This window comes from Helicoverpa armigera, chromosome 1 (assembly GCF_030705265.1).
Source record: "Helicoverpa armigera isolate CAAS_96S chromosome 1, ASM3070526v1, whole genome shotgun sequence".
Taxonomy (NCBI): Eukaryota; Metazoa; Arthropoda; class Insecta; order Lepidoptera; family Noctuidae; genus Helicoverpa; species Helicoverpa armigera.
Genome location: NC_087120.1, coordinates 18,713,362 through 18,737,324, shown reverse-complemented (window position 1 = coordinate 18,737,324; position 23,963 = coordinate 18,713,362). Strand labels below are relative to the sequence as shown.

At 36.4% G+C, this 23,963-nt stretch overlaps 1 protein-coding gene across 1 annotated transcript in view; it reads left to right on the top strand.

The window, feature by feature from the left end:
* Nucleotides 1-23,963, top strand: part of LOC110373889 (uncharacterized) — a 112,027-nt gene that overhangs the window by 17,599 nt on the left and 70,465 nt on the right. Inside the window, 2 exon segments of the mRNA XM_064036709.1 lie at nucleotides 1,062-1,193; nucleotides 19,386-19,419. Of these exon segments, the coding sequence (XP_063892779.1) occupies nucleotides 1,062-1,193; nucleotides 19,386-19,419 (166 nt within the window).

Sequence of the window (23,963 nt, the reverse complement as noted above, 5' to 3'; positions counted from 1 at the left end):
AACTCCTTCAACCTACCGGCTGTCTTTTGCAGATTTATAACCCCGAGGCAAAAAGAGTGCTGCAAGTTTGTGGCGCTGTAGCCTTTAAAGGGATGGTTCGATTCAGATGCGATTTTATTTAAATGAAAGATGGTTTTTCAGCGGTGGTTCTTTCATATGTTTCATCCAAATCGGCTTAGTCGTTGTGAAGTTATTGGTTAATTTAGTAAACATCAACAGTTTGAAACTTTTGGCTCAATAGCATAGGAGCCAAGGTTGTTAGCAGATCAATTTCGAAACTTGTTTTGACCAACAAATTAACAGTAGGTCGACAGTTCGACACTATTATTAGTATGTAGGCCAAATACCGTTCGTAATAATGATGAGTAAAATACTGACATATCAATTGCTAGTTGTTCCTCGTAACAATAACTATAATGGTGTCAATTGGAAGAAATAGGTTAACGCCATAGATGTCAATCCGATAGTTTATATAACGTATGCTCATCGGGATTGCCGATAAATTATTGGTACCTACTCATAACCAATAATTTTACGAAATTGGTTCATCTATTGTCATGTGCAAATAAAGTTTCTTGCAGACTAAATTTGATCTCTACTGATATTATGTATTTTTGTTTGTAATGGATGAACTTAAAAACTACTGGACCGATTTTAAAATTCTTTCGTCTTTAGAGAGCTACATTATCTACGAGTAACATAGGCTATATTTTATCCCGCACTGGCAGTAATTCCTACGGGACGCGATGTAACCACGGGGAAAACGGCTAGTTTTTCATAGAAATTGTATTCCTAATGCGGGCGAATGGCTTACGAGGTAAGCTTACAGATTCGATTCATTACATACGTCAGTTAGGGAGGAGAAATAATCAGTAATTGAAATTAAACAGTCGAATTTCGATTGCTCAAAGTAATATAGGTGATATAGGTAATGACATGCTCAAAATGTTATCCTTTGTTGCAGGATATCTTTATATAGAAACTCTATTAAATATCTTCCATGACCTAACAAGCATTAATTAATTGTTTTCCTAGTTAATAAATGATTTATCTTTCAACAGTACTACCACACGGTGACCGCAGCGTCGTCGCGTCGTCCGAGCGCGATGTCCAAAGTCATGGAGATGTTCCGGGGCCGAGCTTCCATGCCCGGCCAGAGTCCGCCGATAGAGGGCGCCGAGAAACGCAAAGCGGTGAGTGGCAGCACTTGTTACTTGTTAGTTCAGGAGGCGCGACATAGATGGCGCTGTTCACAATAACGTGGCAAGAATAAGAATAAGTTTTTTTTTTCAAAATTTTAGATTGGTTTGTATACGTTCTGATAATTTTAGTGTTTTTAGGTTGGTGATGTATTTGATGAAGTGGGATTGAGTTAATACATTTAATATTTATGCTTAAACTATGATTAATCTTATTCTAAGTATGAGCTATATTTTTTGAATGACTAAATTTTATGTAGAGGCAGGTACAGGCCGGGAACTCGGGAATATTTCAATAAAAAATCAACAAGAACTTTAAACTTGGTTTATTTGACTTACTTTCAGAAGTGACAACTTCAATATAAAACTTATTTTTTTACAAAGAACATAACTTAAATATTTGTCCAGTCAGCCGTAACCATATTGATTAAAACTTATGTACTAAACAGAAGTATTAGAAACTCTACAATAACAGTACTTAGAACACCCACTGGTTAAAATGTTTTATTATTGAATAAATTATCAATCACAGCAGGCATGGCATTGTAGGTTAGGAAAGTACTCGGCACACATGGCTCTTGAATGATATTACACTGCTAAATTCAAATGTACCCGAATATGATGTAAAATCAAAGTAAAACTCGCTACTCAATTCGGTCGGCTTACTACATTTTTGTTTACGTTTTGTCTCAAGGCCTTTCGAGCTTATTATTCACTTTGATTGAAGTACCAAAGCATTGCAATACGAGTTCCTTCATTCAAGGAACTTTTTGTATGCAGACTTTCTTTATATTACCTCAAGGGGCAGGATCAAGGCTATCTACAGAAATCAGCTTCACTTTTATTCTTATTTTTTGACCCTTCAATGGTTTCCTTAAACAATTTATGAGAATAAGGAATTACCCTTCCATGCAATTGAATGGGAATTAAAATGTTCTGCTTTCTTTTGCATTTACCATGTGTCTTCCATGGTCTTTTATTCTACCGCAATCCTTTTGCAAATCGCGCTTTTTAAATACTATTTTCTCATTTTTTTTTGTACTAACAGGTTTAATATGATGTCTCCTTTAAATGTAACTGTTTTTTGAGGTATTTATAATAGGACTGACCCTTGATCAATTGGAGCTTGATGGATACCCTATTTCTCTTATTTTCGAAGTTTAGTTCCTTTTTGATCGTTGAAGACGAATTGCTATTTTGTGACCTTTTTGAAACTTAACGTTCAAAGTAGTGATCCTCAATATGTAATAGTGATTAATTTCATGGAAGTTATAATTTTGCAATGGGCTCATGTTTATGTCGAGACAAAAAAGTAATTATGTCTTTGATATTTAATTGCTTATTTTGACTGACTTTTTAATGATAGCTGTTTCTTTCGGTAAGTCGACTTTGAACGTGATAATAACTCTGCAAGTGCGAAATTATTGTTTAAATTGAAGTTCAAGTTTAGTATAATAAAACTTACGCTGTAATATATTTCCTGTACTTAATTTGAAAATTACTGTTAGTGACTGCTTTGTAGAATAAGTTTTATCAAGTTTTATACAGCGGGCGATTCCACGGCTAAATCCTTACCTCATGAATCTATTACCTATTGTTAATATCTTTTTGTCCGGCTATCATGACTAAACTACTGAACTAAATTAAATGTTTGGTACACAGATAGTCTAGAATCAAAGCAAGGATAGGCTACTATTTATCCGGGTACGGGAAGTTGTTGCCTTGATGAAACTAGTACGGATATAATTAATGTTTGTTTGTATGTATTTATTACAATTGTTGACACTGTCCATAACTTTTGTAAGTAGTAAACAGAATATTTTTAACTTCCTAATAGAATTGGCAAATGATGTGGGCTTCATGCCAGATTTTACTATGGTAACTAATTTTGTTTATTTTCTTTTTGTAATTCATTGATTCAGAATAATGTCTTAACACCGTGTTCGTTGTCGGCACTTAGCGTTATTTTATTCGCCATTTTTATGCCAAACTTAGTGGCGGTTCGGGATGTTGCGCGTATTCGCTGCGAAGAAACCCAGATTGATTTGACCAAGAAAAAAATGATGTGATATATTATGAATAGATTTTTATAATTATATGCCCTGTCAATATGACAAAAATATGCATGCAAATAGACATAAAACAGCTCAAATATTCACATCAAAATATTATTTAAAATCACGTTTATTTTCACAGTTTTTAGACAAAAAATCCACAAATGAGGCACCCGAAATAAACACGATTGACAAAATAATTATTAATTTATGCAATAGCACTGTGCAATTATTTTGCATTTGCATATGCGATATACACATAATCCAATGTCTAGTTATGACTTCAGAAACATAAAAGCCGTAATGTTTGGATCCCAAAAGATTAATATAAGTAGGATTACTATGACTAATGACTACATTAATATATATCAGATAATCTTGAACATAGACGTATAAAATAAACAGAAGCGTCATTCTGAAATCTAATTTCGTAAAAGATAAAACACTCAGTATGATACATATCATGAAAGCGTCGTAAATTGTGATGTTTGTCTTCGAAATAGCATTTGTTTGATGTTATGTTGATACGTTCTCAGTAGAAACTAAATGATATTTAATTTGAAATTTTATGGCCGGTTTCAACAACTTTGGATGAGTATCAAAATTGAGTAGCAGATTTTTCCACGCCAATGGAAGTTTTAATCATTAGTGACTCTTAGTTAATGTACTAACGCGTCTTCTGTACAGCTAGTTTTATTCAATGTTGTATTTTTTTAATGCAATTCGCTTAGAAAAGTAGGTGCCAAAATTCTAGGGGCGGCCTATTATAGTTGTCGTATAACATTACTGGCTATTCCAGCCGTAAATTTTCGATAACCGCAGTCTGTACCTCTTATACGAAAAGGGACAATTCAATAAACTTCCAATATCGTAGGTCCACTTCTAAGAAAAAATTACAAGACTATTTTCTCTATTTATCTGTTCCCTGGCTGTTACGGACATCAATGACTTTGTTTCGGAGGGCACGATAAACTGTAGGTCGCGGCTGGTGTCATTGAACATCCTTGGCAGTCGTTACGGGTAGTCAGAAGCCAGTAAGTCTGACACCAGTCTAACCAAGGGGTATTGAGTTGCCCGGGTAACTGTGTTGAGGTCAGATAGGCAGTCTCTCCTTGTAAAACACTGGTACTCAGCTGCATCCAGTTAGACTGGAAGCCGACCCCAACCTAGTTGGGAAAAGGCTCGGAAGATGATGATTATCTGTTCCTTGACTTGTGTATTCGTGATCCATTTCATTTAGTAATAGGACCTCAAGTACTACATATCATGGTCCGCCCACTTCTACCAAACCGTCATTGATAACCACAGATGAAGGAAAGATGAGCGGAGTTGCCATAAGGCAGGTAGGTCAGGGCTGCGGGATTGTTCGAAAGAGTTACCGTGGCTCTTGTACATAAAGGGCTTTAGTGGGTTTAGTCAATAAAATTCTGATACTCCTTCACGCTGCACCCACAGCGGGAGAGGTAGTTTGATTATTTTTATTCAAAAAAAGGCAGGTAGGTCATGCACCTTCTAGTTCAACTACGTACGGTAGGCGCGATCAAAACGATCAGTTACTAGTGTACCAACGACGTGTGTTCTTGAGACATCTGTCAACGATTGCTCTTGATTGATTTGGTATTAAAAAAGAGCGTATTTGTGAGGGCCTAGCCAGTAAAGTTCCACGTCCCCTCCGAACACTCGCATTTTGGTGACGCCACTTAAGAGATTTTGCATTATGACATCTCCGTTCGTCATTTTGTTTTCCACGTTTGTAACTATACCTCGTAAACGCAGCGCAGTATACACGATCTGCCGTCAACTAGCAATTTGATCGTGAACGTTTGATATTTTGATTGCGTCTGGAACAGGTAGTTTCATGACCTTTTTCATTAGACTGTGAGATGGAAATAGCACCGAAAAGTTTTACAATCATTTCGAGATGATATCTTTGTTTCAAAAGATAAAGGAGATCGTAGCTAAGTAGTCGGTGGTACGGGACCCGAAGATGTTGAAATCACGTCTGGGGAACTGAGCTGGGCTTCCGAAACTCGGAGGGACTCGCTGCGACCAAGATATGTATACAGTGACTCTTCCTCGAACCGATATGGCCAATAGTTGGTTATCCTTATGATTGATCAGTACGTGCAGTTGTTACTTACTGTTACTTAACCATGGGCTCCTCAACTGTGTCGTACTGTAACCTGAAAGAGTAATTATTTTGTTGTAGGTGCTTTTTTGATTACATAAAATATTTCCACCTTATAGACAATCGAGAAAACTTATAATTTACCCATCAACACTAGACACTTTAATTTTAATTTATTATCTGGATATAGGGCTGCCATTTCGAATTTCGCCAAACCCGGACAAATATTTAAAAAAACCCGGACATTTGGCGTAAATAGCATTTTTTCCCCGGACGAGTCCGATTTATTTTGTTTAACAAAACAAGACCTAATTTTTAATATTACCATATTACTTAAATTCAATGAGGTCCTTCCTTACATGAAAAGTCAGGGCTAGCTCATGTAGTACCTAGTATTGAAAGATTGTGATTTAATGTATTTCGAAGGTCATAATTAAGAAAGATCATATGGAAACTAGGAGTTACCTTCTTGATAGGTTAGACAAAAAATTGTTGGAAAATACAAACAACTGTAAAGTGAAGTCGCCGCGAGCGCAGCGAGCGCGAAAATTTTTGAGTTTCGGGTCACTAAAGCACCTAAACTTGTATAATAAAAAAATCCGCAAAGTGAAGAAGCCGCAAGCGAAGAGAGCGCAAAATTTTTTGAATGAGAAGCGAGCGCGAAAATTTTGGAGTTTTGGGACACTTCGACTTCTGCATCATTAGGCGCTCGGGTAATTCGCATACCCAGGCACCATAGGTTAAGATGGCCCTATGAAAAATGTCCGGGTTTTCCCCGGACACTTCTTGAAACCCCGCCCGGACGGCCCCCGGACGGCCTCCAAACGAGGACAAATCCGGGGAAACCCGGACGGATGGCAGCCCTATCTGGATAGCTCTATAAATAATTCATAAAATGGTTCGTTCATCTTAATGGGAGCCCCTAGGCAAATGATTGGTTTAAATTACAATTTTATGAAACGATTGTATTCATTTGCATCTGTAATTCGATATCGTCATGCAACGTGCAATTATTCTGTTATTTCTAAACGTTTTTCCTTAAATTGATCTGATTACATCACCTACTCTTTTGTATGGACGCGTGCGAGACTTGTTTACTAGTAAACTACATTCGTGATTACCCTGTGTTACACGGACTAGCGCATCTAGATAACGTACGCTCGTCCTGTCTAGCGCACTCCATCCTGCACTAATTAACGAACATCTACACTCAAAACACCCGCGAACATGTCACACGTAATCACCCGCGATAATTGACGCTAAATATCGAAGATATTTCACTTTCGATTGTACGATGTCGGCCGCTAAAAATATCTATATTCTAAATTGCGATATCACGATTCCATTGACCAATAATGTAGTGATGTGTAAGTGTTAAGTTGTGACAAATAATGTGAGTGTGTTCGCGAGCACTTGGGTGGCGGGTGCGTTCGGAGTCACCAGTAAGATCAGGCAAGCTGCATCATCTAGTTCCTAGTTCCCAGTTCCGGAGCCGCTTGCTTCCATCGGATATCGGTCGCTTACACACTGGCGTTGCATAACAATAACGTCTCGTGACGGCGACGTTATCTCTCAGTACCTACAGAGATGCCTCCGCGGTCTAATCTCCACGGTTCTACTAAAATATGCAAACTACAGTAGCGCGTGCTGAACGTTTCATGTGAACAAGTGTTAGTGTTTGTGACAGTGAATGGGCCGATATGGCTAACTATTTTAGGTGGAAGAAAGGGAAAAGGGACGAAGATGTGTTTTATTCGGAAAAGCCTCGGAGTCGGTCTTTGGATCCTAGGTCCTTGGAGTTGAGTGGTATTAGGCTGGTGGCACAGTATCATCAACAGCAACAATCGAATCAACAGGTATTTAAGACTATTCATGTTGTTATAATCAACACATAATTATGTGTTTGGTATTTAAGAAAAAACCCACAATATCTTATAGTTCAATAACCGCTTAGCGTATATCTATTTTAGTTAATTACAACCTTATTACATGGGGTTAATTGTTATGCATAAATATAGATTCGATCTTTATAATTTATATCAATTTTTACGCGAACAATTTAAAAATCATATGTTTGATTTATAATGTCCGCCTGATATCGAGATTGAAACATAAATTATGACATTTTAATCGCTGTATCATATGTTGCTTTGATATGCGCAGTGTTTTATGTTGTTTTTTAAATACATGATAAAATAACCATTAGTTTGTATTTCTTGCTGTCTGCCTACGCGCTGTTGAGAAAAGGTAAACGACGTAGTATTCTAGGCCAACTTTATCAAGTGTCTAATACCATTTTTAATAATTTTTCCAATGGTTTGCCAAAACAGTCCTGTGCTAAAACCGATAATGCAACATATCCCCAGTAATTCGAGCCCAACACACAATCAGTTCATTTTAAATTGAATATGCCGATAACCGACGACAGGACGTTTCAATTTGAAGTGGTTTTATTGCTCTTCAGTACTTATTATATAGCTTAATGCAATCAGCGCATTGATAATAGCATTATTGATATATCACTGATAAAGTAAGTCTTATGTACTACATTACAACATATGCCTACAACATGTTATTTTGGCAACTCGTGGTACCTTTGTTCCCTATTGTCATATGTGGCCTCGATTTCGAAACAGCAGACTTAACCTGTCGATCCCGAAATCTTAACAATAAGTTTAGCATAGAGACAGTACGTAGATATCTTTACTTCTGTACTTATTTAAAAGAGGAAAATGTTGTTTGTTTGTAATGGATAAACTCAAAAACTACTGCACCGATTTTAAAAATTGTTTCACCATTAGAAAGCTACATTATTTGCAAGTAACATAGGCTATATTTTATCCCGGTACAAGCAGTAGTTCCCACAGGAGGCGGGTGAAACCGCGGGAAAACGTCTAGTTGAAAATAAATTCAATTGTCAATCTGGATCGACCGTGAGCACTGAATGGTGATTGATGATCACTTTGTTCTGCGGTGGTCACACAGAATTTTGCATATAGAGACCATTTGTATGGAAAACCGTTTTGCATTTTTGATGTAACTATTGTATGAATTTTGTGGGAATTGTTTTTAGTTCGTGATGAATAGGGAGTTTAACTTTGCTTGAAAGTCATGGTATCTGGTAGTTACAGTGACGTTAGTAAAGATCCTACACCACAAGGTATCAATTTTCCGAATTGTAAACTTCCTCCGTTTTTGGAAATCGGTAAAAAAAATGTGTGCCAATAAACACACTTAATTTAAAACATGCAAACACCTGAAATGAGAACACTCTTCTTTCTGAGAAGGCGGTTAGACAATACTGAAAATTTTCCTATGTGCTGTTACTCATGAAAAAACTATTTTCTAAAGTAAACAATTTGCAAAGCTGTGTCACCTTTTTCTCAGAAATCACAACATAACATTTAACGATAGACCTCCATGACCCATGTCACTATTTTCATGTTACCACCTCTGTAGGCAAACTTCTATCATGTTACCAACAAGTAAACTTAATTATGTTACCAATAGGTAAAGTTTATTCATGTTACGAATAGGTAAACTTGTTGACGCCTATATTGTGTCCGAGTAACACGCATTATTCGTACATGCAAATTGTGTTGATAAACTACAAGCTACGTTCTGCACGACAGGTGTATAGTGACGAGATTTGTTTACGATGCTATATAGAGAAGCTATGATTGTAATGTTTTTAGGGTTCCGTACTCAAAGGGATAGACGGTACCCTAGTTCTATGACTTCGCTGCTCGTCAATACGTGCGTCTGTCAACAGGCTGTATATCATGACTCTATTTACAGATGATGTATTATCTATTGTTGCTGCCATAACAGCAATAATGAAAAATACAAAAAAAAAAATATTTCAGTGAGCCCATATAACAAACTTGATTTTATACACCGTTTTATAGATAACCGTTATCCCAACCCCAACGTAGTTGGGAAAAGGCTGATGATGATAATAGATTTATAACCGTTTTCCTGCGGTTTCACCCGTTTCTCGTGGGACCTATTGCCCGGGATACCGGGATAAAATTTGCCTCTGTTACTTGAGAAGAGTGTAGCGTTCCAAGAGTTTTTGTTCAAATCGTGTAGTTGTTTCAGAGCCTTTATATCAATACAGACGGTACGGAACTCTTCGTGCACGACTCCGACTAGCACTAGATCTTTTTATACGAGAAGCCGTGATTGTAAAACGCACGAGATTCGATAAAGTCATTTGGTCGGAAAACACTGCGATCTTATCGCTCAGTTTTCGTGTTATCATGATTGACGATCAATTTGTTAATAATAACCAGCCACCGTTTTACCCATTCAAGGTTTTTCGTCACAAATAGCGCTTGTTTTGTATTATAACTACATAGGTAATGCCAGTGGTCTCATCTGGCTGCTCAGGAAACTGCTTCCCGTACCTGGATAAAAAAATACGTATGGCACTCGGGGACTGCCGCGGTAAAGCTATTGCATAGCATTCTGTATTGTATTCGTCCGATTTCGGAGCAGCTCGTCTCGATTCGGGCGAGTTCCGTAAAGTCGTACAATACGTCTAATCGCACGACCTGCCTCAAGGCCTGCGATAGAAGCTATGCAATAGCTTAAAAATACCCCATGTGTTCCGTCAAAATTAGTTCGCCCATTTGCGCGTGAAGAATAACAAACATACCTTTATAATATCTAACGTTTTCGTCGTTTCATGATATTTTTCAGTTTTTCTCTAACATTTTATCATAAAGTAAATATATCTAAGTCTAAATAACGAAGGCGTAGTATGTCGCAATACATCTGTATACATAGTACGTTTCTATCTCTTATCATTTCCTATATTATTGTCTATTTGTGTGACCTCGACTTGGTTATGTCTGTTAACCTTAGATTAACATTTGTGGTCGATATCAGCTGTAGTTTGTAGGTAAAAACGTAATGTGATCCAAATGGTCCATGAGCTAAAATATCTTGAAAAAATCAAGGTACGTTTTGAAATCCTACTGCCGACCGCACGCACATATCGCAACTGCATAAAGTCGGCCGCAGCTGCACTACTGGTTTGTATGTATTATTTACATGAAACCGTTTTGAAACCGAGCGGCAGCAGCAAGAGTTCAAAACGTACCTTTAGCGTTACCTTTATTTTCACACTAGTCGATCCAATATCAGTGTCGGGCGCCGACCCGATATCGGAGGAAGTAGAATGTATGAAATATGTATCTCCGATATCCGATTTCGGGCCGGACGGTATGAAAGTCAGTAGGTTGCCCGGATATCTAGGTCAGATAGGCAGTCGTTCCGTGTAAACACTGGTACTCAGCTGCATCTGGTTAGACTGTAAGCCGATCCCTACATTGTAGAAAAAGGCTGAAGATGCTATGCTTATGATTTTTATATGAAACATTGTTTTATTTAACTATTGTATTATCATGACTGTTCAATTAAAACAAGTAGCCTAAGGCAATTGTGTGCCCACGTTATTTATACTAACGATTCTTGTCTATATAAATAAGCGTGTTAATAAGATACCTCTTCATGTTTTAATAATTAGCGCTGTGTATAATATAAACTGGCCTATTTCCTTATCCCAACAATCTAATCTGATTTTCACTCGTGTTTTATTTACTTTCGCGTGACCTTTAACAATGCGGATATTGATAACAATCAATAAGGGATTAGTCAATTTATCGAACAGATAAGCGAAAATGCTTATAATATCTTTTTTTTAATCAATTGGTCGCCCCAGTTTCATTTGCGTCCCGTGAGAGTTGCTTCTGACATAAAAAGGACCTTTTCGGGCTCTAGGCATCTTCTGTCTAATCGTTAATTTGTACCCAGGTATCCAAACTTGGTACCCGGTAAGAAATTACATAGGCTAGTTTTTATCACGGTGGGGAAATTAGTTCCTTGGAGACCCGAATGGGGGAGACAGTCAGTTCCGTGTAGTTAATTTCAGTATAGTTTTGGCGTAAAAGCATTTATATTGCAGCATAAGGCACTGCACATCATAATGCAATTTATTGGTCCTTTGTAGCAATGCATCAGTTCCATTTTCAAATAGCCAATTGTGCAAACCTCTTTTATGAAAGAGATATGGGCCAATAATCTTCAAACGGCAAGTCAGAAATTATAAAACTTTTTACTGGTAATGTTTTTTTGGTATTGACAAATTAAGCCTGTGACTTAATTTTGGTGTAACTATCTGTCTGCCTAGGTTAATTGGGTCATTGTTAGTTTCTAATTAAATAGGACTCTCGAGAGCACAACATTTCAGAATTTACATAAAAAACGAATTCTTTTACAAATCGAATTTGTTAGCTACTTGAAGCTGTCAAGGTCTGTCACAAGGCAGCCTAAAACACGTTAACAGACTGCATTGTTTCTTGTGTTTGTTTGAAAAACCAACAATTGTAACTGGATAGTTCTTCACAATAGGCTCAGCGATGCCTGCTATGAAACCCCAGTGCAAGCGAAGACTTGACAAGGCGTGGTTGCCTTTAAACATTGAAAATACGCTTTGTGGGTTGGTTAAAAGGGTGATGCTTTCAACATGTCATCTTCAGGTATATTTCCATGGTTTGTGGGAGACGTGAGTCCGACTGTTTAAGTTTCAACAGCATTGGTGTGGTCACGCGTTTTTGTGAAATAGGTTGTGCCTTTGTATTCGGGTGGTGAAAGAACTCTATCGGAATCGAACGCGCCGAAAGATTCGAACGATATTTTTTTTGCTTTTTATGACATCTTGCGAAGCACACTTGTGCTCGTCAAATCGCCCTAATCTGGAAGAACTCCATAAATGACAGGAGTTCTGATGACGTCAGATGCGATGCAGTCAGCTGTTGCGTTGCGACGTATATAAAGGAAATATAAACGATTTCTTCGGCGCGTTCGGTTCGGACAAATAGTAAAATTCTATTCGTTTGGCATGTTCGCCGGATTCGACTCCGATAGATGTGTGTTTACCAGTAGCGTCACCCCTAGAACATAAGTTGCAAGTGATGGTATTTTTAAGTTGTACATAGGTAATAGTAGTTTAGTAGTGTAGTGGGAAGTGTCACAAGTATGATAGTCATGTGTGATCTGTCAAATGTGTGTGTGGCATAGTCTTCGCCAACCTCATGGGAACAAGTAGCGACCCAAAGACCTGAGTGGCGCAGAACTGTTCATAAGAGCGTACAGGATTTTGAACAGCGGCGTCTCGAAGCCTTAGACGCTAAACGCCAGCTCCAAAAATCCCGCCCCAAGCCCTCCTATACCTACACTTACAATGCGCAAGGGCAACTCTACTGCGCTATTTGTGACCGCGTGTTCAAGGCAAAGTTTGATTTCGCGAGTCATGTACGAGCCCATGAACGAAACCAAACTGCCGATATATGCCAGGGTGTCGCCGTCGACGGAATCGTCTAGGAGGACATCATCATCATCATCATCATCATCTTTGTCCTAGTTTGCAATTTGGTATCTTCTCATTGGTAAGCATCTTAGTATCATGTTTCGTTTGTGTCACTTCTAAGCGTGTTTAAAAACTATTTCATCGTTACGAGTTACGAAGGACAATAAACTGTTAATATTATTGCGGTTTCCTACAATTTTTATTGGCCCGGTTCTATCCATGACAACGGACTGGTTATGGAAATGTTAAGGTTCAAATAGAAGTATTTTTTATCATTTTTGTTTAATATCCATTCTTGGTTTCTAATTGTTCATATTCTTAGGCACGTTCTTTCAATTGCTCGGGGTTTTTTTGGGTGATAATTCAATCTGCTTCTATTTTTATAACTGTGTACTTGTAGGCTGGGTTCTGAAGCTGAAGGGAACTTTACATTTAGTTGAATATGAGTCAGATCTTTCGCGTAACGTTACACGAGTTTCATTTTAGATGATGATTGCAGTTAAATGCGGAAACAGTCATTATTATGCATGCTAACTATGTCTCGTACATGCAGATCTTCTTTATTTACCTGCTAGGTCTTAGACCGCGGTTTTGCCCGTTTTAATTCGCATAAAGATGGTAGCACTTGAAGAAAATCTAGTCAAAGTATTTTATAATATAAATATTATGTTGCAAATAATCTATATTAATACATAAAAAGGAAAGATTTGATTGTTTGTTTGAATCGAACAAACTCAGAAACTACTGAACGGATTTGAATAATTCTCTCACTCTCAGAAAGCTACACTACCTACGCATAACATGGGCTATGTTTTATCCGGGTACGGGAAGAAGTTTCACGCAGGTGAAACCGCGCCGAAGAACTAGTCTCATATAATGTAACATGTACTATCTTGAACCAACATCGTTATTCGCTAAGGGAGATAGTAATCAAACAAGTTAATAAAATTGTCGTTAAGATATGAACCGGATTTGCCCATATTCAGATATTTTTTAACTTTCATAGTGATAGAGCAATTATACGATGTTATTTTGCCGCTTGCTTATGTAAAACTTTAAAGGGCCATTAGGCCTTCTCATTGAGTCATCTGCTTCTCTATTAAATTTTGTAGTAAAAATAATCAAAGTATGAACAAAATTTTTGCAATACTTTTAATTAGGTGACATAGACCCATAGATAGTTGACGTGTTTATATACAGGAAGGGAACAACCAGAGGTAGTTAGATTGTATGAAAGATTGTTCGATTTGCCTGGAAATATGACTCTTGTGTGATGGTGTCAGACCGTTAGGACATCAGGATAATGAAATGATATAACGATAAGTTATTACACTTAAAAACGTCTAAACATATTTAAACTATGTCAGAATCACAAGACCCTTCGTAGGCGAATCTGACATCTACTCTCTTAACCGGTTCCTAATATTAGATTATCGAAACTAGTTTATGTAGATGCCAATAAGAAAGAACAAAACAGAACACGGCGGCAACAAATTGAATAATTATGATTGGGTATTGATTGTTTATTTATCAATTGTAAGTAAAGCCGTAGGAAATATACAGGCGATTAAGAATACCTACAGGTGCGATTGCATTTGCTAGTTAATTGCTTAATTAAAGAAATTAATACATTATTTGTATGCAGCGAACTTGGAAATGTAAATATTTTATTACTAGCGGTTTCCCGTGGTTTTATCTGCGTCCGGTATTACTTCTTACATCCGGATTAAAAGTAGCTTCTGTCTTTTCTCTGACTCTAGACTATTTGTGTGCCAAAATTGATACAAATCAGCTCAGTACTCACTTTTGACGTGCTATAAATGCGGCCTAGCTCCATCGAGTTACGTTTGGGTTCAGTTTACCCATGTCTTTTTATCCAAAATAAGTTGTAATTGTATTTTCCGTATTATTTTTGCCATTATTTTCTCTGTAGTATTTTTCTAAAGTAACCAAACACCACCCTATACTCTTAATATAATCTTGGAAAACACAGGTTTTCAGCTACACCATAATAGATGCCGACCCTAACATGCTAGGAAAAAGCTAGATAGATAACTAAAAAGTCTTGAAACCCTACATAAAATTATTAAAGACAGTGCTACTCTATATTTAACTCTTTATCAAATATCTTCTAAGTAGTTAACTACGAACAATGATACACACATTCTATGTTACCACGATCAGGGAAACTTTATAATACGAATACTTTTGCACCAGAAACACTTCAAGCGTTAATTATTTTCCAGTACATAGTTCAGCTTCAGTAACATCGATATTCTCTAGTATCGGCACAAATTGTTTGCACTGTTGAGAAAATATTAATTAGAAAACAGGTGTTCTAGATATTAAACAATGTTTTCTCATTTAATTTTTTGTATTTGTGCTTATTATTCTTGAGATTAAACAATGTTTTCTCATTTTGTATTTGTACTTAATATTCTCGAGATTAAACAATGTTTTATATTTTGTATTTTAATTGGTACTTAGTGCTTTTCTATAAAGTGTTTTGAGAGAGACATTAAATTGTTGGGTCTGGTAATTTGAACATCTTTGGTAGATAAGGGTAGTAAGAAGCCAGAAATGCTGACAAGTCTTGCTAGGAGTATCGGGTTGCATAGGTAACTGTGTAGGTGGGCAGATAGGCAGTTCGTCTCTGCAAACCACTGATAGTCAGTTACATTGAATTGTAACGAATAGATATGGGAATAATAACTTGAAATCTATACTTGTAAATACTTAATTAATATTATTTTGATAGTCTTAACAAGGGGTAATATCAGGCTCTCTATTATTCGTGAGTGTGATATTTTATTAAGTAAATGAACGATACGAAACGCCCATGAAACCCGTGAAACAGCGACTCTTTAAATAAAATACAAATAGGAGGAGCGATAAAAAAAAAAACAATAATAATCTCTTTGCAACGGTTCTGAAGATGTAATCTAATCTTATTTAATTTCTATCACTTTTAATGTCGCCAGGAATGCGCGAGTTCACGCCTATTTACTTCCAACTGACATTCATAGACAACATTCAATCAGTAAGAAAGGCATACTGCGAATGAATCACGACTATTTACATCAATAATGACTTACATACATACATTATGATAATTGAATTCTAATATGTAAACGTGACGCTATAGATTTTACTTGTCAACTAAATAATACACATTCACGAAACTTACATTGTAGGAGTTATCAATACGAATACAAAACGATATGTTTGTTTTTAATTGCCAATTTTCCGCGGTTTCCCCTACGTCTTTTAAGAACTACTGTCCATACCGGGATAAAATATAGCCTATGTTACTCGGGAAGAGTGTAGCTTTCCAACAGGAAAAGAATTTTTTAGATCGGTCCAGTAATTTTGGAGACTTTGGGGTACAAACAAAATGCTTCCTCTTTGTTATAGGTATTAGTAAAGATAAAGTGTTATCTATAAGCAACGAAACAGGTTAACTTATCAATGCACCAAAATAAATTGACGTTTATCACTACATAGTATAAAACAAAGTCGCTTTTTCTGTCCCTAAATCCTATGTATGTACGCTTACATCTTTAAAACTACGCAACGGATTTTGATGCATTTTTTTGTCATAGAATGAGTGATTAGAGATTTATATGCATTGCATGCAAGCATTGCCCCCGTGCGACGCGACGCCGGGGTCGTTAGTTTAGGTAAAAAGTGATAATAATCGCATGCTATCTTACCTAACGTGGAAGAGCCTCACAGAGGCTGCTATTTAGGTCGTCCGTAAGCCGTCCGTGAACAAAGACATCGCGATGCCAAGGTGGCAGGTAAATTGCGATGGGATAGCTCTGCTGCTAATGGAAATAATACCTATGATATCTTTGTTATTCGAACAATATGAATATTTTTCTACCGGTCTTGAAATAATGATATAAGTATACTAATGATCTTGGTAGGCTCATGTGGATCTTTCCGTTCCGTTACAATATGCAATCTCAATCCATATTTCAGGATTTCACCTGGATTTCTTAACTTTTGCTTTACAATAGACAATGTACAAACCAGGATTGAAATCTAATTTTGAAAACAATGTATGGAAGGACGGCGTGGAAGTCTTGGATTGACCTTTGCAGGCAATCGTCAAGTTCAGTCTCAGATCCAGATAAAATTGACACAATTCTTTATCAACAGATTCCCACGTCCTAATTTCGAATGCATTAAAGTTAGTTCGGAAACTAATCGATTTATCAACAAGTTGCATCTGCAAGCTCTTATACATATAAGTCTGTATGTACCATGTGTACTGATTAATTCAGCTGGGAATAGCATGTGTGTGACAGCCTAAGCCCCTTTTATCTCATCCATTTGAAACTGCAAGATGGAATTTACCGAACGTGCCATCTGCATTATTGACGGATTGAAAACATGACCTGCTGTTTTGCTTCGTATGTACATTCCTTGTTTTGTTCCTCGAATAGATAGAGTGAGGAATGAGAATATAAGAGGAACTTTGAAAGTAGTACCGGTAACCGAAAAGCTATGTGGAATGGTATGGGTATTTAATGCAGAGGAATGATTACCATGTCGTGAGGAAGGTGATGAGCATGAATTTGGATAGATATATTGAAAAAAATGATGAATGGATTGTGTGAAAGTCTACAAGGCTAGAGAGAACATTTCTTGTGAGATGACGGCAAACATTAGAGTATGGAAGAAGGAAACATGCTGCGCACATCCTTAAAAAATGGAATAATGGCAGGAGGATGACGACATTCCACGTTTTATCAACCTTAGTACGTGAATGCAACGAGACTATTGTCGAGATGTTTGTCTAATAGTGAATATTTGTACGTACACGGTAACCTTTAAGCCAGGTGACTAAACAACGTGGCTTGGCAAATAAGCCGGTATTGACGCTCATCCATCTATTTGCGTTCGTTGGAGCAATTATTGTATAATAGTAACGAGTTGTATATCGTTTGTGTTCTTTATTCTGTTCACAAATATAGTAATAGGAGAGCTGGGAGAGTATGCTTGTATCAAAATATTTTTTATTTATTTAGTTAGTTGTGAGATGACGGCAGATAGAAGAGTATGGAAGAAGAAAACATGCTGCGCCGACCCCAAATAAAATTGGGATAAGGGCAGGAGGATGATGATGATGATGGGTATTTATGACAGTGTAGTGTCGAGTCTGAATTCTTGCAAGAAATACGTGGCTGTCAAGCCCCAGCCAGCATTTTTCATGTATCAAATTCGAATATGAAGCGTTGCACCCCTAAATCGATAGCGAAACGTGCTTCAGAATTCTGCTAACGACACTATTTCGCAAAAACTCTCGTCAGACCCTCAGGCTTTTAAAAAAGAAACCCAGCGAGCCGAATGTGCCTATTTGAATTGGGTCCAAATAAAATCTATAGGTAACAGTCGCTTTTTGTCACAGATCAAATAAACTGCTGACGGGGTCTGTGGATTATGAATGTAATGCTGATAAATTGTCTTGTGAGGAGCTCGTGGCTAAGTGAGAGCCCCATGGGTCGCATAGTCCGTGAATGGTAATGGTAATGTGTTGGAAGGACATCATGCTACGGCTTGGGAGTCAGAAACCAGAAAGACTGACAATCGGGTATCGGGTTTTTCGGGTTATTGGATTAATGAAGTCAGATAGGCTGTCGCTCCAAGTTAATCACTGGTATTAAGCTTTATCCTGTTGGCCTGACAGCCGACTCAATGAGAAAAGGCTAGGCCGATGCAATAGTTGGAAAAGGCTAGATAGATGAGCTAGTTAGAAAAGGTTAGGCTGATGATATACAGGCAGGTTCTCTTGTATCCTTTGCCATTAACATCTTGACATACTCCTGTAAGTGGATTGATGGCAATAACATACATCAAAGGCTCAATTACTCGCCTTGCACTCCGCTTTGTCAGACCAGACGTGTTAAGGCGGTGATTGTACCGTGAGACAGCAACGTTCTGTCATGTAGTCTGATGAGGATATGCAAATGGGGAATTTGACTTATTAACGATTAGAACGGTAGAGGAGTTAGACTGATGGTGTTTTTGTTGTGGTTGTTGAACTTACTTTACATATTATTTTAACGTTGTAGCCTTTTTAAGAGGTATTTTACAACGTAAAGCCCGAAGTACGGCGACACCTAACTAGAAAAATAACTGATGAGATATAGCTTACACCTAACTTAAGCCACAGGTGTACGGCTGCACCTATGGCTAATGCTCCGGCACCAATGTCTTGCGATTGCTATCAGCATGTCAAAGTTTATGAGAGCAAAACTGCAAAGGATATTTGCAGACGTTATTTTGTGAAACAATTTTCTATTTTGATTTTTATCCCATCGCTTTCTAGCAGCACAACTTTTCAGCTTTATTCATTCGTATTTTATTGATAAGATTTTTTATTCACACATTTTCAAATTGCAAATTCTTCATAATTTTTCCTCTCTTTTAGATAGCATCGTCAAGGAAGTACAGCATTTATCATATTCGTAGATAATTTTATTACAATTTAGATCTATTTCTTTATATTATTTAAACTATTCAATTACCCACTTGCTTAGTACAGACACTATTTTTGTTTTTATTTGAACTCTGCTTTGTTTTTAGTTTTTCTATAATTTGTTTAATTTCTTTCTTTTCAGAGGGTGATAGCTCAGCATCAACAGTATGCAGCAGGTAAGTCGCTTTTTTTTCATCATCACGCTTTTATTTATTTTTTAAAACTATTTTATATTTGTTCTAAAGGAAAGTGTAGATAACTTTTTTGATTACACTGTAGGCGACATAGTTTTTCTCCGAAAGTTAAATAAACATTTTATTGAGGATTTTTCGCACTAAGTCGAAATCCTGAACAGCAAATCACAATTGCACTAGGCCGTATACTAGGACGTATAGATTGAATTGCAAATATTACAAAAAAACACTAAAATATTGTGAAATATTTTAGGTGTATTTGGTAGGTATATTTACAAAAATAAGAAGTTATAATATAGTAGGTAAAAAAGTTATTCCAATATTACGTTTTCCGTGAAATATACCATACGAAAATAGACCACATAAAAATAGATCCATTGTCAGTTTCTCCTCTCGATTTACCCTATTATAAAAATATGTTGTCATTTTTAACAAAGAGAAATGTCATCAGAACTTGAAAGGTTTGAGCGCGGTGATATTTGCTACCGATCCGAAAAAATGCATTGTGTATTCACAACAATACTTTTTCAACGAATTGAGCAGCCTTTGGGAAATGAGCGTAAGGAGATAAGTCGTGTCCTGAATACTGCATACGGTATTGTTATTGAATATTTTACAAAAAATATTATAGAGCTCTGCATAATCAAAGTAATATCTAAGTTAACGGCTGTGACAAAAATTTTCTTATATAAGATTGTAAGCTCTCAGCAAAGGAATTTTCGATGCTTTAGAAGGTGACTGAGCACAGAAAATTGAAAATATAAATGTTATCAAAAGAAGGCTTCGACCAGCATCGCGGAAAATATTATTTTCTGAAAATATTTCTGCCGTGCAATTTTAAGGCTTTTCCATGCACTTTTATTCATTTTACTAAAAATCTTAAAAGTTCAAAAGTAACGAAGCTGAATAAAATTCTGCAACATAAAGACGTCCTTTTTAAGGTTTTTTAAAAATCGTTTCTAAGCGTCTTACGGACTTCCAAAGACTTGACTGGTAAAGAAAAATGAAAATGAAGAAAATGCCTTTTTACCTACTCTATTAATGCATTTTTATTGGTACAAATATTAATATAGGAAACACTCTTTTGCAACGAAACAAATGGCCTTTTCCGTATTACTTTGACCGTTTCGACCATGCGTCAATCGTCATACTTAAAAGTATATCACGCCTGCCTACAGCTGACCGTTTGTTTGTTCGCGATAAATTCATAAACAGATTTTCTTACGGTATTAATCGGCAGACTGAGGATGCATGATGAAGATTAAATTCTAAGTATATCTTGGATATCAATGACTGTGTTTCGGAGAGCAGGCCAAACTGGTTAGGTTAGGTGCCTGCTGTCATTGAACGTCTTTGGACTACCAAATACCAAACTACCAAACGACTACGTTACAAGTAGTCAGAAACCAGTAAGGCTGACAATCGGGTTACCGGCTAAGAGAGTTGAGGAGGTCAGACAGGCGCTCCTTGCAACTGGTACACATCTGCACCCGGTTAGACTGTTAGCCGACCCACCATAGTTGGGAAAAGGCTCGTGAGATGATGATGGATATGTTTTAAATTTAATTTACCCAGGCGCCGCCGGGGCAAGTTATATTATACCTAGTATTAATTACATGAAGTTACATGCTCAGTCGTAAGTGTGTACAAAATAGAAGTAAATAATACTATATCTTCCGCATAGCAACCATCCGTCATGTGGTTCGTAACTTATTTGTTCATTGTTTTTACGGCGAGAACGGATACTGTTTATCATTAATACATATTACGTTGAATATATGCCTACTTATCTATTATTATTATGCGCCGAAAATGGTAAGCTAGTCGTGTTAAATTGTTTTACAGGTTAATTATATCCAAAGAATAAAATAGCTTATTAGCGATAATACAATTTAATTTGCTGTATTTTTGATTTTGAAATTGCTTTTCAATATTACTGGATTTTCTCTTAGAACGAAATTGGTTTCCTCTTACAGAATAATTATCTTCTTAAATTATATGCCAGCTTTGAAATTCTCGTGTATTTCATAAATCGTTTTCAGCCTAGAGGAGATAGAAGGAATGTACATACACGTTCACTTGTAATCAGACACTCGATATATATGACAAATCGAGCAAAATATTTGTAAACACATCTTTATAGGTCGTTGTTATACCAGCAAACAAATATCTTGTTGTTTAGACACTTTATCTATGTCCATTAGTAATTTTCCTGCTTTTGTCGCTACCCGCAGGCCTCCCTCCTCTCACATAGAGAAAGATTGAGCCTTAATCACCATGCTTACTCAATGTGGTTTGGAGATTTCAGACTTAACAGTACTGGTTTTCTTGAAATGTTTTCTTTCACCATTAATCGTACTGGTATAAAATATAACCTATGTTACTCGGGAATAGTCTAGCTTCCCAAAAGTGAAAGTTTCAAATCTGTTCAGTAGTTTCGGAGTCCTTAGGGTAAACAAACAAATAAAAAATGATTTTTCTGTGTGTTATTAGTAAAGATAAGTTGTAATAATATTTTAAATAAAGCCAACACACTTTATATTAGACTCGTGTGGTTTGTATAGTATTATGCAATGTTTTTGTTGAGACATTTTCCTGGATTGAAACCGTTCAAGTCACTTAGTTGGTTTATATTTTATGTAAATATTTCCTTATTGTTTACAAAACCGTATTAACATATTTATGTTATCTCCATTCATAGGTTTGAGGGTTTTAGTTAATTTTATATAGACAATGTCAGATGAGGTAACAACGTAATGTTTCCCAGAAATAAATGTACGACTTGAGAAGGAAAGGTGAAAAACTGCTACAAGAATTCAATTTTATTAAATCAATGTTTTATAAACTGTTCTAGATGAACGATCATAATTTTTCATCACAAAGTAAAAGCCTATTTCAGAGGTTTTTCGTTACGCTATCTCTCCCAAAGTTAAGAGTATTATGCAAATATGCTCTCCAATATAGGCAGGCGAGAGGCAAAGAAGACTTTATGTTAAAAATCGCGAATATTTTCACTGATTCAATAATAGATTTCAAATAATTGATGAATTGGAAATGAGGCTTATGCGGACGAACGAGAAGAACCGTGCGTGTATTAAGGGATATTACAAAGGTAGTAATGGAAATTATTCAATACTAGTTGTTTTCCGCGGTTTTACCGGCTGCTGGGGGAACTGTTTCCAGCACATGGATAAAAAGTAGCCTATGTGCTAGCCTGTTAAGTTAGCTATATTTTTGCCAAGTATCATCAGAATTCATTCTGTCAATTTTGCGTGAACGTGTTTTAGTAGAACATACACACCCATTTTTTTAGTGTTAAGGTAACTAACATATATTATATATTGACACACAAACATCCTTAAGAAACTGCCGCAAATTATGGCATTTGGTAATCTGCATGAAAATATATACAGAATTTCATCAAAAATAACATGGTATCTTCTTGTCATCACATTTTTACATTTTTCAACAATGTGGTTAGTTTGTGAAATATTTGAGCTGAAATATCTAAGTTTTCCACTGTGTCTACAAAGCTGACAAGTGCACTATCTTGTAACTACTCGTTAACTAATGTAAGCTTACTGAGAATTGCGAGATTGTTATAACGTTTTGCAAATGCTACAATTTCTACTGAGTTGCAGTTTAGACTTGCAGATACCTTAGTTATCTAATGAAGACGGTATAATAATAATGTTTATTAGGAAGTTGCCATGTGAAATTAAATGAAATCGTTTATTTTTCAAGTTGGACATTACAACACGTCACGTCACCTTTTACACCTCATTTTAAGAACTCTGGGGTCGGCATTTCCTAACTGACTGATACCTGAGAAAGAAAGAAGTAAGAGTAAGAGAAAGAATGTAAAGAAGAACTCAAGGGTCATAGTCTCTTTTAAAGTCCAAATATGTTACAAATCAAATACCATTATGTGTGAGTGTCACTATGTACTTGTAAGTCAGATTGTATGTCACTTTCTTAGCAGAGGTGAAATAATTATAATCCTTATTTATTAAATGCGAAAGTAACCCTGTCTGTGTGTCTCGTTTTCACGCCAAAACTACCGAACCGATTGCCGATATCGACGACATCAGATTTTAACGTTTGGCACGTAGATAGTCCGGAGTCGGATTCAGAATGTAGGCTTATTTTTGTCCGGGTGCTGAAAATAGTTCCCTAGGTACATCTAATTGATTATACACAGATCCAAATTGATTATACAGTATGTGTAGTATAAATCAATTTATTTCAATTGAAATAAGTTACAATACTTAGTGCCTACTATAAATAGTTATGCAATGAAACCTTACATAGAACATTGTTCCACACGCACTTATCTGTGTTTCTTTTTGCTAATCCGATAATCCATTGAATAAGCTAACTTATCCCGATTACGTAGATACATGACAAATCAAAATTATATGTACCTAACCTTCAAATTCAACTTTGATTAAGTATTTAAAAATGATAAAAAACACTTATCTATTTGTATCGGAAATTGCTATTTGATACTTGAAAACTTCGAAATA